At 47.7% G+C, this 15,895-nt stretch overlaps 1 protein-coding gene across 1 annotated transcript in view; it reads left to right on the forward strand.

Moving 5' to 3' along the window:
* FAM135B (family with sequence similarity 135 member B) overlaps positions 1-15,895 on the forward strand; it is a 188,616-nt gene that overhangs the window by 46,138 nt on the left and 126,583 nt on the right. Inside the window, exon 3 of the mRNA XM_049633742.1 lies at positions 6,228-6,307. Coding sequence (XP_049489699.1) covers positions 6,228-6,307 — 80 coding nt within the window. The remainder of the gene's footprint in view (positions 1-6,227; positions 6,308-15,895) is intronic.

Genomic DNA, 15,895 nt, shown 5'->3' on the forward strand with positions numbered 1-15,895 from the left:
CTCCCCTCTCCTCTCCTCTCCTCTCCTCTCCTCTCCTCTCCTCTCCTCCTTCCCTCTCCGTTTCTTTCCTTTTCTTTTTCTCTTCCTTCCTTCCTTCCTTCCTTCCTTCCTTCCTTCCTTCCTTCCTTCCTTCCTTCCCACTCTCTCCCTCTGCCTTCCTTTCTTCTCTCCTCTCCTCTCCTCCTTCCCTCTCCATTTCTTTCCTTTTCTTTTTCTCCTTCCTTCCTCCCTTCCTTCCTTCCTTCCTTCCTTCCTCCCCCCCTTCCTCCCTCCCTTTCTTCCTCCCTTCCTTCCTTCCCTCTGACACCAAATGCCAACTATGTGCAAGCACAATGTTAGTTGCTGGAAATACAGAGATGAATAAGAACAGCTGGTGGTTAGTGGATATTTCTATAATCAACCAAGAACAAATGTTTATTAGATGATTTTCTCTTCTTATACAGTGCTAAGAGCTCTAAGGAGGAATACAAAAGAAGCAAAAGATAGCATTCTTATTCCAAAGGTGCTTTTGGGAAAACAAAGGGAAATGCATTAGCGATCAGAGGGAGAATGTGATTGGACTCCTGGTGGTAATAGTGATGGGGAAGTTAAGGGGAGGCTAATGAAGTTTAAAGCACCTGTGTTTGCCTCCCCAGATAAGAGCTTGGTTTTAATCAAATGGCCCTATGTTTTAATCCCTAAACTTTCCATTATGTAGCCGTGTGACTAGGGGAAAATTACCTAACCTCTCTGAGTCACAGTTTGTATATTGTTAACATGGGGGTAGTCATTCCTTTCCTTTCGTTTCGTCATGATGAAGAAATTTGAAAACCTATATACATTAGTTTACTACAATTGCTGCAATAAATTGCCACAAATTAAATGGCTCAAAAACAACATAAATTTATAATCTGACAATTCTGGAGGTCAGAAGTTTGAAGTGGATCTCACTAGGCTAAAATCTGGATGTTGGAAGGACTGTATCCATTTTGGAGGGTACTAGGGAAGAATTTGTTTCCTTGTCTTTCCCAGCTCATATAGACTGCCTGCCTTTCTTAGCTGATGGCACCTTCCACCTTGGCTGATGGCAGCGGTGGCTGGTAGGGTCTTTCTCACATTGTTTTACCCTGTCACTCTCCCTCTTCTAACTCCTTCCATTTGGGAGGACCCTTGTGGTTACCTTGGGTGTACCTAGGTAATAAAGAATAATCTAATTTCAAGGCCAGGTGGTTGGCCACCTTCCTTCCATCTGCAATCTTAACTCTCTTTTATTGGTTCTGGATATTAGGACGTGACCGCCTTGGGAAGGGGCATTATTCTGCTACCACATTATGTAAAGGACATAGTTTACACCACTCTTATAGATGGAAGCCAATAAAGTAAAAGATGACTAGATTTATTTATTTCCCAAAAGGAGTTCTCTACAAGTCTACACCACTGGAGCATGCTAGCATACCGTCTGGAAGTTTCTATCTCCTGGTCTTAGCTTCTTTCTTCCTTCTGACTGGAACTTGCTCTCCCATCACTTGCGTATCCTCCAAGGACTTAAACTAACTCCTCCCTCCTTCACAGTGTCTTCCTTGAACGACCCCAGCCAGAAGAAGGTGGCTCTAAGACGGTTAAGGGAAATCCATGTGGGAAATAATCATGTCATTCCTGGAGATGTGCTAACATTACTTACTGAATGTGTGAGCTTGGACAAATCCCTTCATCTCCAGAGGGTAGTTTGCTCATCTTTAAGATGGAAATCACAGTAAGCATATCAAAGATTTCCTGCAGGGATGAAATGATATAATGTATGTCATGTTTGACACATGGTTTATGGATTTATGACCTGGCAGAAATTCGTGTCAGATTGAAGAGAATTATTAAAGGGGTTTAAGCATTCTGTTTAATCAGAGCAGAGCCCAATTAAGCCAGTCTCATTGAAACTTATTTCTTTCAATAAGTGCCTGTAAAGCATCTGAAGTTCAAAATGATGACTGATTCCTTGAAGTAAGATTCAGCAACACCAAATGATTTTAAGGAATAAGAACTCAGACAGTGCTTTGGAATTAGTTATAAAAGGTTTTAATTTATGCAGTAAAATGTGAGGGGTGGCAGGCTAAAAATAAAAAAAAATACATTTCATCTCTGGAAAGGAATGCTGGTTGCCCTTTGTTAGCGTTACTACTTTGGGTCGGTAGTTGGGTGTTTCCAGTGGCCCAGTGTCCTCTCTGGTTAGCAGCTGGGATGGTCCTTTCTCTCACAGAGGATTTGTAGAGGACCCAACAATATTGCATACATCGGGGCTCCTGATGCATAACTGCTCCAAGCACAGCCTGACAGAGTCGTGATGCGTAGCCTCTGGCGATGATTGACCCATTTCGTGTTCAGAGAAGAAGACATTAGGATATCAAAACTGGAGGTAGTGCATGGGATTTGCCTCTCTTCTTTTGATGATGAAATTATGGAAATGCATAGGTCTTTTATTAAAGAAACACTAGAAGTGACATTTTGTATTTGTATAAATCAGAGTTTGCCGATTGGTGACGCCAGGGGAGTTAGCCTGCAAATGTGTCGACACAGCGCTTGATTGTGAATGCCGTGGCTGTGGTTGCTGCCTCCAATGGTTTTGCTCTTGCCGTTGTCACTGTCATTAATTTATGAAGCAACAGTTAACATTTGAAAGAAGTTTTATTAAAAATCCCAATTTCGATCTTCCCTGGAAAACCTGAAAGATCTAACAATACGCAATCAGCATCTTTGCACAGTGGTAATTAGCAACTGCTGAGGACCAGCCGTCTGCTACGGACAGGGCAGGGACTTTCTTCTCTGGCTTAGTCTCCCTCACCCAGATGAGTGAGGTTACTTGTTATTGTGCCCCTCTGGGGATCCCACAATGGTAGTAAACTGCCTCTGTGTGATGAGCCATTGCTCCTCAAGGAAATATAGAGCTGGGTGTTGGGAGCCTCTGGTCACAACTTGTTTGTCAACTGATCAATACCTAACCTTGTTTTAGGTGTGTTTCTGTTTAAAAGGCGAAAGATTTATACGATCTGAAGAGAAACCAGAGTATGGTGTGTTTCTGTTTAAGGCAGTGTTTGCTATCTGTTTATTATCTGTCTACTATCTATCTATCTATCTATCTATCTATCATTTAACTGTCCATCCATCTGTCATTTGTCTGTCTATTATCTATCAATCAGTCTATCCATCCATCCATCCATCATCTACCTATCCATCCATCATCTGTCATCTACCTATCATCTATCTATCCATCCATCCATCCATCCATCATCTATCTACCCATCTATCATCTATCTGTCTATCTATCTATCTATCTATCTATCCATCCATCCATCCATCCATTATCTATCTATCTATCTATCTATCTGTCATCTATCTATCTACTTTTGATTCACTAACCTTGAACTCACGGCCAATAGCACTGTGACTAAGGCCTGAACGAAGTTCATCTAATACACTGTTGTCTCTGCAAGGCACATCACAGCCTTCTTGCAAGTTAGGGACATTGGATGGCACTACAGTGTGTTAGACAAGCTTCATTCAGGCCTGAGTTACACTGCTAGGGGTCATTTTAAATAGCAGAGTCACCCACAAAAAGCACAAAAATACAAAATAAAAAGTGGCACCAAGTAGACTGTAAACAAAATTTGTTTACACCATGAGAACTGAAAAAAGAAGGTAGTATTGCCTTAGCTCGATCTCAGGTGGAAACATGCGCGTGAGGTGAGTCAGACCTTTCTCCCCAGGAGCATGTCTGGGTGACCACAGAGGCCGTGAGTATTAAGTGTGAAGTTACAGATGAACTTTAACGAGTGGCAGATCCACAGATACAGAATCCATAAATAATGATGGCCAACGGCATGTGATTTGCAAATATTTTCTCTCACATGTAGCTTGTCATAATATAACCCTCTCAATAGCACATTTTGCGGAACAAAAGTTTTTAACTTTGATGAAGTCGAGTTTATCAATTTGTGTGTGTGTGTGTGTGTGTGTGTGTGTGTGTGTGTGTGTGTGAATCATGCTTTTGGGGTCAAGTTTAAGAACTCTTTGCTTATCCCTAGATTTTATTTTTTAATTTATTAAACATTTTTTAATGTTTATTTATTTTTTGAGACAGAGTGAGACAGCACACGAGCAGGGGAGGGGCAGAGAGAGAGGGAGACACAGAATCCGAAGCAGGCTCCAAGCTCTGAGCTGTCAGCACAGAGCCTGACACAGGGCTCTAACTCATGAACCGTGAGATCATGACCTGAGCCGAAGTCTGACGCTTAACCGACTGACCCACCCAGGCGCCCTTGTCCCTAGATTTTAAAGCTTTCTTTTATTTTCTTTCCTAAAGGTTTAATAGTTTTACATTTTTTCCTGTACGTGTATGATCCACTTTGAATTAATAAATTTTTGTGTAAGGTGTGAAATTTAAGTGGAGCTTTTTGTTTGGTTTTGGTTTGGTTTCTGCCTACGGATGTCCAGTTGCTTCAGGACCATCGACTGAGAAGAAGGTCACCTTTTCTCCATTGAATTGCTTTTGAAACTTTCTCAGAAATCCCTTGAGCAAATTTGTGCCCTCGTTACTGCAGAGGGAGGAGGGTAGAAACTCAGGCCCCCCACATGGTCTGTACTTAAACCAGGGTTGTTGAGGTTCTCCTTACCATCCATTAGTAGGGAAAATCTGGCCCCCTTCTCAAAGACCTTCTCTTGCTGGGCGAGGAAGGTGCCTTGTTAAAGCTTTGGTAGGAGTGGACATCGAGGCTCCCACTGGCCTCTGCTGGGATGGACAGAGGTGAGACCACAGTTTGTGTGTGTAGTGTGGCTGGAGTACAACTACTATTGGCTAAAAGTTTTCTGTCGTGCTCGGCTGCCCCCTTTCTGGTTTTTTGTCTAGAGGAAGCAGGCATTTTTGTTGGGGATTTTCTCTTTCTTTCTTTCTTTCTTTCTTTCTTTTTCTTTCTTTCTTTCTTTTTTTGTCTGCAGCCATTAGAATCTCTGGATAGCTGGCTTCTCTCTGGGACATATGAGGCAAAAGGAAAATGTGGAGAACTCACCACCCTGTCTCTCTTTGGTACTTGAGGTCCTTAGACTGTTTGATTCCTTCTTCTGCAAAAATCTTTTGTTCACCTATATTGTCTAGAGGTTTTAGTCGTATGTGGTGGGAAAATTATATCCACTCCATCTTTCCTGGAAGCAGATGTCATGGCAGATATTTTTTTTTTAAGTCATCCTTTTACAGACGCAGAAACAAGTTCAGAGAAGCTGTGTGGTATCTTCTAAGTCACACAGCTCACAAGCGAGGTCACCCAAACTCCAGCTGTGACTCTGGTCCCAGTGCTCTGTGTTCCGCATCTCCTCCGCTCTCCACACACACACAAAACGAACACAAGACCATCAACAGAACCTCCTGGGGGGATATTCACGCAGTGTCGCCCCCGGCCACAAGCTCAGTGAGCCATCAGAGATGGATGTGTTCATGGTCCATTTTACCTCTGTTTCACTTGGTTTTATGCACATTCTGTTTCACAATGAGCTTGAAATTGGTGGAAGGGGAGAACAATTATGATGCCAGAAATGTTCCTAAGAGCTTGCGAGCAAAAGGGCCGTTAATTGCAAGGCACAGAATTGCAAAAGATGCTTCTGCACCTGTGGAGGCAGGGGACAGAGCAGAGGCTTTGCTGATGGCATGGGAACCCGCACGGTGTCCTGAAATGATGGGATTTGGAAATGGGAGGGACGTGTTAAAAATAAGGGCACAGAAATGCACTGGGAACAGCGTTTGGCCATAGCGCCAGGATCGACAGCTCAGCTGTTGTGTTTCTAAAGGAAGTATTTGTGTTGCAACAGGATAGCAACTCAGTTTGTGTATGGATTCTGCCCCATGCATTAAAGCTTCCATCTTCCCTTAGAATGGACTTTTCTGACTAAAGAAAAACCATGCCCCTTAATGTACCTGTGCCCTATGACCAACCCACCTATTCCTTTCCCTGTCCCTTCTGCCACCAACCTTGCATGTGTCTCGTACGATCTCCTGTCAACTCAACTTCCTGTTTCCATCTTGGCCCCGTCCCATCCCTCTCCCACTGTGGTGACAGAATGAATCCCTCTTTGGTGCCAAATGATCATACATGCTGCCTAGAAACTTCCACGGTTCTCTGTGGCATTTAGGACTAAGTCTAGTTACTTTTGGAAGAAGCCAACAGTAAGGGGTCTGATCTTCATCAGCCTGTCCTCTGTTCCTTCCATAGGTATTACCAGATCCGAGTGACCTTGAAGGTGTCCTCAAAGATCCCCCACAGACTGAGCGCCTCCGTCGTCGGGCAGACAGGTGAGCAGCGGGATGGGAGTGGGGTGCTTATTCTCCACCAGTAAACCGTCATTTCTCACTACCTGCCAGGGCATGGCAGGGTGCAACGTACACACATGTGCTGCCCTGAGCTGAGCTTTCTGCAGAGAGGTTGGATGGTTGACGTCTTCATTCACATGTCTGATCCCTTGGTTGGGATGCTCGACTGCCCAAGGCAACAGCTGAGGTCCCGTCTCCAGCTGAGTGGTCTATCTTCTTATATGGTAGCTCAGTTCAGAGAGAGAGAGAGAGAGAGAGAGAGAGAGAGAGAGAGAGAGGAGATTCTAGGTCTCTAAAGGGCTGGGCTAGTAACTGCCAAAGGGTCCCTTCCCCAAAGTGCAAGACCAGCCCACCTTCAAGGGGAGGAGGAGTATACTCCACCCCAGGTAGGGTGCCCTCTGCAGGTACAACAATGAAGGAAGTGTTAACAGTGCTGTTTGCATACAATCATCCAGACCTAATTTCCATCACCTGCACGTAGTTCTAAGGAAGCAAAAAGAAAGAAAAATGTATGTTTAGACAATGAAGTAAGATATACTGAAAAAAGAATCAGAAGGAGTCAAAACACATGGGACCTAATGATGTCTTTATTTTTACGTTAGTGGAGTGGTCTTGCGGGGACAAATAATTTAATTTGGCTTTTCTGTTCCATTTATCTCTAAAACAGAAATGGAAAAAGCATGCCATGTCCAAAGAAGCAGAGCTGAGTAGTGGTGAGAGCCATAGGCTCTGAGTTTTGCAGGTTCAAATCCTACGTCCGACACCTGCCAGCTGTGTGGGTTTAGAAAAGTTGTTTAGCCAGTTTGAATTTCGGGTTCCTCACCTATAAAGTGGGGCTGGTAAGAGGTACCTACCTCTTGGGTTTGTGTTGAGAATCGAATGAATTTTGCAAAGAAATGTCTGAGAGTGGTGCCTGGAGTGCACAGCGAGCTCACGGCACCTGTTAGCTGGAGTAAGTGTCCCTTCTGTGCGGACAGTGGTCCTTTCTGAGCAGCACTGTGGCCCATGCTGGTCCCTGGGACACGTTGCTGGGGATGGGCGTCTGCCTTGCTGCTGTGGGGGAGCTCAGAGTCCCCTGAGGGAGGCAGAGAAGTGTCCCCCGAGTCCAGCAGAGATGGACCTTGAGATGGGGTCCCAGGTGAGGTCTTGAATTGGAACGGAAGCTGGCCCCGCAGACAAGGGTGGAGAAGGATGATCTGGGCGCATGTAGCAAAATGACTGGGGCCTGAGCGGTGCAAGGGCGTGCACAGGACACTTGTGGGGTGGCGGGGGGGCCAAGGGGAGGAGAGAAAGTACTGTAGGCGGGGCTGGGGGCCACGTCGTGCCCGACCGAGCCCCCGACTTCTTTTCATCAGGTTGGCCCCAGGAGATGCGCGCACTCAGAAGACTTATAAACCCAGGCTGTTCAAACGCAAGAGGTTGTCTCGTAGATTAAGGGGCAGAATTTTACATTTTTGTTCTCTTTTTAAACATACCCGTTCTCTGGCAGCCACAGTCTGCGGAAACGGTTTCGGTTATGCAGATGATTTAGATACTGCTTCTCTGGATGTGAAACAGTTTCTCATTGAGTTTTCCAAGCTCGAAGTTTATGGTTAGAGTCTGTGAATAAGAAAAAATAATAATTCCCCGCGTGAAATGCAGCCATTGCCTGTGCACTGTCCTGTTTCCTTCTTTCAATATGTGCTTAACAGGTGACTTGGGGAAGGTTTCTCTGGGAAACCGATGGTTTCTTCTCTTGGACTGCACTGCGAGGGGCTCTGAGCTCCCACCAGCCAGGAGCAACTGTCCCCCTGGGCATTCTAGAAAGATCCCAGCATTACAGAACAGACGCACGTGCCATCACCTGTGATGGATGGCAGGTCTGCCCCTGGAACTGAGGGCAGGGCACAGAGGGGGCCACTTCTCTGTGGATGTGGGTACAGTGGGGGTGGGGGGCGGTGTTTGGCCATGGTGAGTCTGAGGTCCACGGCATCTCGGTCATTACTGAAAACAGAGAAGTATCAATTATGGGTGGTCGTGTGATGATTTACTGAGGCCAGGAAGTCTCTCCGCTGTTCCGGAACTTTTCAGAAGCCTCCTACAAGCCAGAGCACTGCGACCTGAGAGAGAGACAGAGGTGAATTTTGACCACTTAACATGTGAGGCTTGAGGTGTAACAGGGAGAGAAGCCAGAAGTGAGACATTTTAAAATGCGGTTTTGGGGCGCCTGGGTGGCTCAGTCGGTTAAGTGTCCGACTTTGGCTCAGGCCGTGATCTTGCTGCTCGTGAGTTCAGGCCCCCCTGTGTCGGGCTCTGTGCTGACAGCTCGGAGCCTGGAGCCTGCTTTGGATTCTGTGTCTCCCTCTCTCTCCCTCCCCCACTCATGCTCTGTCTCTCTCTCTCAAAAATGAATACACTTAAAAAAAATTTTTTTTAATGCGGTTTGGCTCGATTCAAAGCCTTGCTTACCTTTTTTGGGTCTCATAGAATGGTTTCCTCTCTTCTCCTGGGGTCAGGGCTGTGGGTAAGTGGCAGGTTCGTACCTGTGAATAAATGTTAAGTATACTGAATTGTGACCCTTTCCTTTCACCAGAGCGGTGCTATTGAATAGATTTTGCAGTCTCTTCCTTCCCAGAGGTGTTAACAAATTTTCCCCTTGGGGCGATGGCCGCTGAGGTCAGTCTGTGGGTCCGGGAACTTCAGATCTTTGAGGCTGTGTGGGGTGATTAGGCACAAACAGGCATCTGCTACTCATGGCTCATGAAGGCCAGAGAAAAATAGCTCGGTAAATTGTGGAAACGTGTAAAAATTACCATGATTAGTTTTAGTAATGTTTTGAGAGGTGATTTCCATTTCCATTAAGTGGAAGCAGTTAAGAGTTTCATCGTGTAGGGGGTGGGGTGACATTTATTCTTTAAGGGAATCCATCTCATTTCTTTTCAGGGTCCATTAAAGTGCACCTAAATATCAAATACGCCTGTTTTCATGGCGAACACTAAGCAGGTAAAGCACTCGAATTCCTGGGCTGTGAGTACCCACCTGGGGCCGTCAGGAAGGGTGTCTCTGGATAAACCGAGACGTTAATGGAATTTCTCCCACCTGCTCAGTTTCTGGGCAGCAGTCAGCTCAGAAACACTAAAGCCCGGGTCCCTCATTGCCGACCCTGTGGGCAGGCCAGGAGTCTGCTTTGCCGGCTGGCCCCGGGACCCTGCTGCCACCGGGGCCGAGCCACTCGTCCCTCGCCCGCCCTTTGAGCTCGCCGTGGCATCCTTAAGCCTGCTGGACCTGCCAGTCCCTCCCGGGAAGCTCTCTCCAGTCTGCTATGCCATCCTTCTTGCGTCTCTGCCTCTGCCCTTGCTGTTCCTTCCACTTTGCATGCCTGTCCCTCCCTCCCTCCCGCCCCTTCGGATCCACGAGATTGGCAGAAAGAGCCGAGGCCGGTTCTCTGAGGGCGACGTCCCGCCCCGGGAAAGTGGCCAGTTCCCCGTCGGAGCACCTCACAGCTACGTGCTCACAGCATGCACCCTCCCCATTTCCGCGCTTCTCCCGCACCGCGCAGCGTGTGCTCATTCACGGGCACCTGGGAGCTGGCTTTGGAGGATCACCCCAGGCTGCTGGGAACAAGGACTTTGTTCAAGATTTGAACTTGCCTGAGGCTTTGAGTCCCATCGTCCCCCGTTACCACCCCCGACCCCTGCCTCGCACCCGTGATTGTTAGTACAGGGATGGGGAAGCCCAGCCTCTTGTCTCAGGATGGGGCAGGCTGAGATGTAACTCATGTTCCAGAGTCCCCTGCGGGATCAGGCTGGTTCCCTGAAATGCACTGTGTGTGCCTCCCCCCTTCCCCTGCCCTGGGTTCCCCAGGCTTCTCCCACTGGAGCACATCCATAAGAGGTCACCAGCACACAAGCCCTCATCTCTGGGCCCGCTGCTTTATCATCCGCCTCCAGAAACCACTAGAAGCTGTATAGCAGTTAGTTGTGTTATAGGAAGTAGAGTGTGAAGTTAGCCAGACCCGAGTTCACCCGGGTTCCTCGTGACCCTGTGCCCGGAGCCTCTGTTTAGCTCCCTCTGTAAATGGGACAACAGTGGTAGAAACAGTAGGCCTGTTTTGGGGATCAGGTAAGGTAACGTGTGTGGGTACGTTGGGAGCCCCATACGCACACACACAAGGTCATGGCCTCCTTGCTTCAGCGCCCGCCACGTTTGGCAGGAACAGTCTCCAAAGCCACCCCACGTTAGTGTAGCTTCTGTGGAGATTCTCTGCATCAAACCCCAGTTTCTGAAAGTCGGCTGTGTGTGAGGTGCAGTTGAAGCAGGGGTGCCTGGGGGACTCAGTCAGTAGGCGTCTGACTCTTGGTTTCTGCCTAGGTCACGATCTCACGGTTCGTGAGTTGGAGCCCTGCGTTGGGCTCTGCGCTGTGAGCGCAAAGCCTACCCGGGATCCTCTCTTTCCCTCTGTCACTGCTTGTGTTCTCTCTCTTTCTCTCTCAAAATAAATAAATAAACTTAAAAAAATTATCGAAGCAGAGCTTGATGGCAGACCCTGCTGTCTCAGAGCTCAGACACGGTGGTGGGGGCCCAAGAGGCCTAGTGACAACGGCAAGGAGAGTGACGAGGGCCCAGGAGGAGGAAGGCCGGGTGCTCAGGGCTCGGGCAGCATCCCTGGGAGGGCCTGAGTGCTGTTTCCCTGGGTCTGACTCTGCCAGGCACACCTGACCTCCAGGTGTCCTGACTTCTGGCCTGGGGGCGTCAGGGCAAATCTCTGTCCAGAGACCAAGGAGAGCCCCCCAGCAGGTCCTCCCAGCCTCAGCCCAGCTGGCGTGGGCACACCTGGCCTCAGCCTACTTGGCTTGGGCACACCTAGAGTGGACACCCTGGCCTGCTATTCCCCCCACACTGGCAAGGTTGCTCCCAGGCAACGGCACCACCAGCCTGCACCTCTGTGGGGGCAGCTGGCACCTGGCGAGCGTGATTGAGGCACGGGCACCTGAGAGAAAGGTGAGGGTAGGCCAAGGACCCCTGCTGCATCTGGCAGAGACGATGTGACACACGCTTCAGAGTGGCCTGCCTTGTGGGTGGGGGAGAGAGCGGGGTCTGTCTGTGGAGTGCAGCCGGCTGGGTCCCGCTCCTGCTGGGTGACCCGGGACTTGCTGCTACCCTCCCCGGGCCTCATCGTCCTCCTCCCTTCTTCATGGCATCCTGAGAATTGAAAATGTTAATATTATGAAAGCACTTAGAAGGGAGATTGACATCCTAGGCCCTCAATAAACTTTGGCTATTTTTAGTTTTATCGAAGGAGCCAGAATCCGCAGACATGCGTGAAATTTACATGGGCTGAACTGGTAACCCTGGTGGGTTTTGTTTATTCTGTAAATGTTTCTTGAGTGCCTCCTGTGTGGCCCGAGCTGTTTCCAGGGCTCTCTGAAGTCCTGGATGCCCCTGTGGATGTTGACTTCCTGGTGAACTTTCCATTACTGGAGGTTCCTAGCAGGGGTTTCCTGAGAGACCCTGGCAATGAAAAGGACATCCTAAGGTAGCCTACCTTGCTCAGAGTCCTCCTAGTCTTATTAAAATGAGGTCGCTTTTTGAGGGTTTGTGTGTTTGTTTGTTTTGATACTTAGGGATATAAGTAAACCCTCCATGTGGAAGATGAGACTTAAAGCCCCGGAGCCATGTTGCCATATTCAGTTCTTGCTTTGGGAGCCTGCCAAGCGCCTGGAACATAGTTGGCGTTCCCTGTATGTTTGTCCAGCGGTGAATGGAAGACCAGGGAACACAACTTGGACCAAAGAGAGAAAGAAAAGAGGCTGAGGGGCGCCCGGGTGATTCAGTCGGTTGAGCGTCCAACTCTTGATTTTGGCTCAGGTCATGATGCCAGGGGCGTGGGATTGAGCCCCAAGTTAGGCTCCATGCTGAGTGTGGAGCCTGCTTGAGATTCTCTCTCTCCCCCTCTCTTTCTCCCTCTGCCACTATCCTCCACTCATGCTCTCTCTCTGTTCTCTCTCAAGTGAAAGAAGGAAAGGAAGGAAGGAAGGGAGGGAGGGAGGGAGGGAGGGAGGGAGGGAGAAAGAAAGAAAGAAAGAAGAAAAGAGGCAGAATTTCATGCAATTAAACAAACATAGTGAGCTCTTGAGGGCTCAGCGACCCAGGGAGGAAGCATCTCAATGAGAAAGCGTGCTGTTTCTGGGGCTTTCAATTAATATTCATTAAAATGTTGTTCAAAAAAACGATTTTTTAAAAAAAAAAAACAACAAAGAGTCAAGACAGCCTCTTTCTGATTTGGCCAAATGGGCTCTGAAAGTCTAAGAATGAAATAGATGCATGGAATTGGGAGTATCGGGGAGAGATGTCTGCCAGGGGAGGGACCCCCTCAGGCCTCCACGTGCAGGGGTGTCAGAGGAACCCCTCCCTGTAGGGTCCCCGAACAGTGTCTAGATCCGCACTCCCACCCCTCCTAAGTCAGTTCTAGAAGTGAGATGAGAGGGTAAGCAGAGAAAATACTGAAGAGGAAACTCATGTGGGGACGCACAATGAACTTGCTGCTGAGAACCTGGAAATTATGTAATTGTCGCTAGTAAGTTGGTACTAATGGCAGATAATTGGATGGTTGCCTCTTCTCGGCTCAGTGGCTTAGTTACGTGAAGAAATTCTTGAGTCTTATCGCTGTAACATAAAGGACGGGTCCCTGAGAGTAGACGGGGCAGAGGGTCCTCATTCTTGACCTGCTCACAGACCCATTTTCATCTGGTGCCGATGGAAAGAGTGTCACCACGAAAAGAACTATTTGTTTCTGAGCTAGAGGAGGTGGTTGAGCGCACGAAATAGTGACTGCTATAAAGGGCAGAAAGCCTGTCTCTGTGTGTCCAGTGCTGCTGGGTATGTGCCCTGGCTAGGCCAGGGGCTCTCTCTCAACCGCGAGGAGTGATAAGGTCTGTTTTGTCCAGGATTTTCCACATTTAAAATGAGGGAGTCTGCACCCCCACTGCGTGTGGGGATCAGGGATGGGGAGAGGGAGGAGGAACATTCTCAAGGGCAAAATTCCTGCTGATGGAGATCCTTCCCCCGCCCCCCTGCCCCCCCACCACACTGAGTCCCTAGAACTCATCATTCAGGACCTCCATCCGGCCCCAGGCACTCCTACTTTTGATGACCCACTCCACTTTCTAGGAGCTGTATTAAAATGTAGCAATTTCCCACATCCAATGCACATTTTTTTTTTCTGTAAAATTTTTAAAAAAAATTTTTTTTTTTTTAACGTTTATTTATTTTTGAGACAGAGAGAGACAGAGCATGAACGGGGGAGGGGCAGAGAGAGGGAGACATAGAATCGGAAGCAGGCTCCAGGCTCTGAGCCATTGGCCCAGAGCCTGATGCGGGGCTCGAACTCACGGAGTGTGAGATCGTGACCTGAGCTGAAGTCGGACCCTTAACCGACTGAGCCACCCAGGCGCCCCCTGTAAAATTTTTAAAATTAATTAGCTCCAGGGGTGCCTGAGTGGCTCAGTCGGTTAAGCGTCTGACTTCAGCTCAGGTCGTGATCTTCTGGTTCATGGGTTTGAGCCCTGCGTCGGGCTCTGTGCTGACAGCTCACAGCCTGGAGCCTGCTTCGTGGATTCTGTCTCCTTGTCTCTCCTTCCCTCCCCTGCTCATATTCTGTCTCTGTTTCTCTGTCTCAAAAATAAATAAAACACTAAAAAAATTTTTTTTAATTAATTAACTCCAAATGACTCTTTATTCGTGAACAGTTGTGATTTTTCTGCATGCTTGGAAAATATGGCAAGTGAGGCAATCTACCTATAAGATCTTTGCAAACGCAGTGTAATATTTGTAAAGACTACATGTGACCAGTATATTATTTCGAGGAGATTTAATGAAGCATTTACTAATTTGACCTTGCAGGGTTATGTTTATCTTGAATCTCATCATTTTGTTTTCAGCTCAACCATTTAGGCCCCCGGGCAGCCTATAACTGCAGGCATTCTGACTGTGATGGCCAAGGGACAGAGCAGTGCCTGCTGATGGCCAGTGTCCTACATATTGCGACCCAGTCCAGAACTGCTGGACAAGTTGAGTCAGTGGCCGTTTCAATAATAAAAAAGTGATTTTTATATTTCTACACTTATTTTAAGAACTAAGTTTCATCAGAGGCAATGGGACAAATTGGGCATTGGGCCAGGGACAGAATAGTCCGGGTTCCAGAGGCTTTGAAGGCAGAGAAAGCTGGACTGTCAACGTGGCTTAGTCTCTTACAGGCTCTGTGCCTTTGGGAAAGTCACTTGATCTTCCTGAATTTCAGGCCTTTTATCTGTACCATAAGGATCATAATTTGTATCTCACATCATGCTTGAGGGCTTAAATCGGCATTTCCCACGGTGTGGTGTTAACACCAATATTGGTTAATAATTATATGGGATTATGAGTGATGCAGACATGACATATAGGGGCTTAAGCCAGACAAAAGATGATTTTTCACCCACATTAAACTCCAGATGTGAGCAGACCACATTGGTATGGTGTCCCTGTGGCCTTCAGACCCCAAGTCCCAGCCGTCTTTCTGCTTCTTTGTCCTGAAGTACAGCTTCCACTTTCGAGACCCCCTTTGGGTCCAGGCTGACTTTTGAAGCTTTGGCCATGGCCTGGATGGAGCCACAGGCTGGACGGAGAGTAAAGTAGAGTGAGGGGGAACAGTGCCTTCTTTTGGGGGGGGGGGTGGGCAGGGAGCAGTGGCAGGTGGGTGATGCTCCTACATCTCATTTGCTGGGATTTATTTATCTGGATGCACCTGAGAAACAGAGACGCTGAGAAGAGCAGCCTGTGAAGGGGGTACAATTCTAGGTTTGTCTGCGGGAAAGAGCCTGTGATTTGATGGTAGCTGCTAGCAGCCTTTGTTCTGCAGTGGCTGGGAATAATGAAGATGGATTTAGGGACCTATGAAATACTGCTCCAGAATAGCCATCCCAATGGAAAACTGTCTTCATTTTCAACCTTCTTTCAAGGCTTGTGTTTAATTCAAGAAAGAAATGTATTTTAGGATAATAAATTTATATAATTAACCTTTGCTAATCTCCCTTTTTTTTTTTTTTTTAGCAAGGAGAACAGGGACGGGATCACCTCCACTATCTGTCAAGAGTATCTGGCTAGACTTTAATAACACTCATCTGTTTTCCCCAACAAGCGAAGTCACACTGCAAAATCAATGTATGCCTTTATTTGGGGTCTCAGGGACTGCAATCCGGGAGACACAGAGACCCCGAAATGGGGCGTGCTCCAAGCTGGAGGCAAGAGATAGGGTTACAAAGGCAAAAGGACTTCCATAAGGCATTTGAAAGAATTCTCATAGGCGCTGACAGCATTTAGACGGGGCGTCTGATCCCTGATTGGCTATTTAGTTACCAGTGTTGCATCCTCTCTGTTTCAGTGCAAAGTGTGAGGATGTTTTCCCAGATGGAGCTAGGCTGTGGTTGTCCAAAATCCAAAGTCCATTTTCCACACGGTGTGAACATGTCTGGGTTCCACCCCCCTGGGGCCCCCTACTCCCCACTGTAAACAGACTCCTGAGTCACGCTTATTATACTTTGAATCTTTCAT

Source organism: Panthera uncia, chromosome F2 (genome assembly GCF_023721935.1).
Source record: "Panthera uncia isolate 11264 chromosome F2, Puncia_PCG_1.0, whole genome shotgun sequence".
NCBI lineage: Eukaryota > Metazoa > Chordata > Mammalia > Carnivora > Felidae > Panthera > Panthera uncia.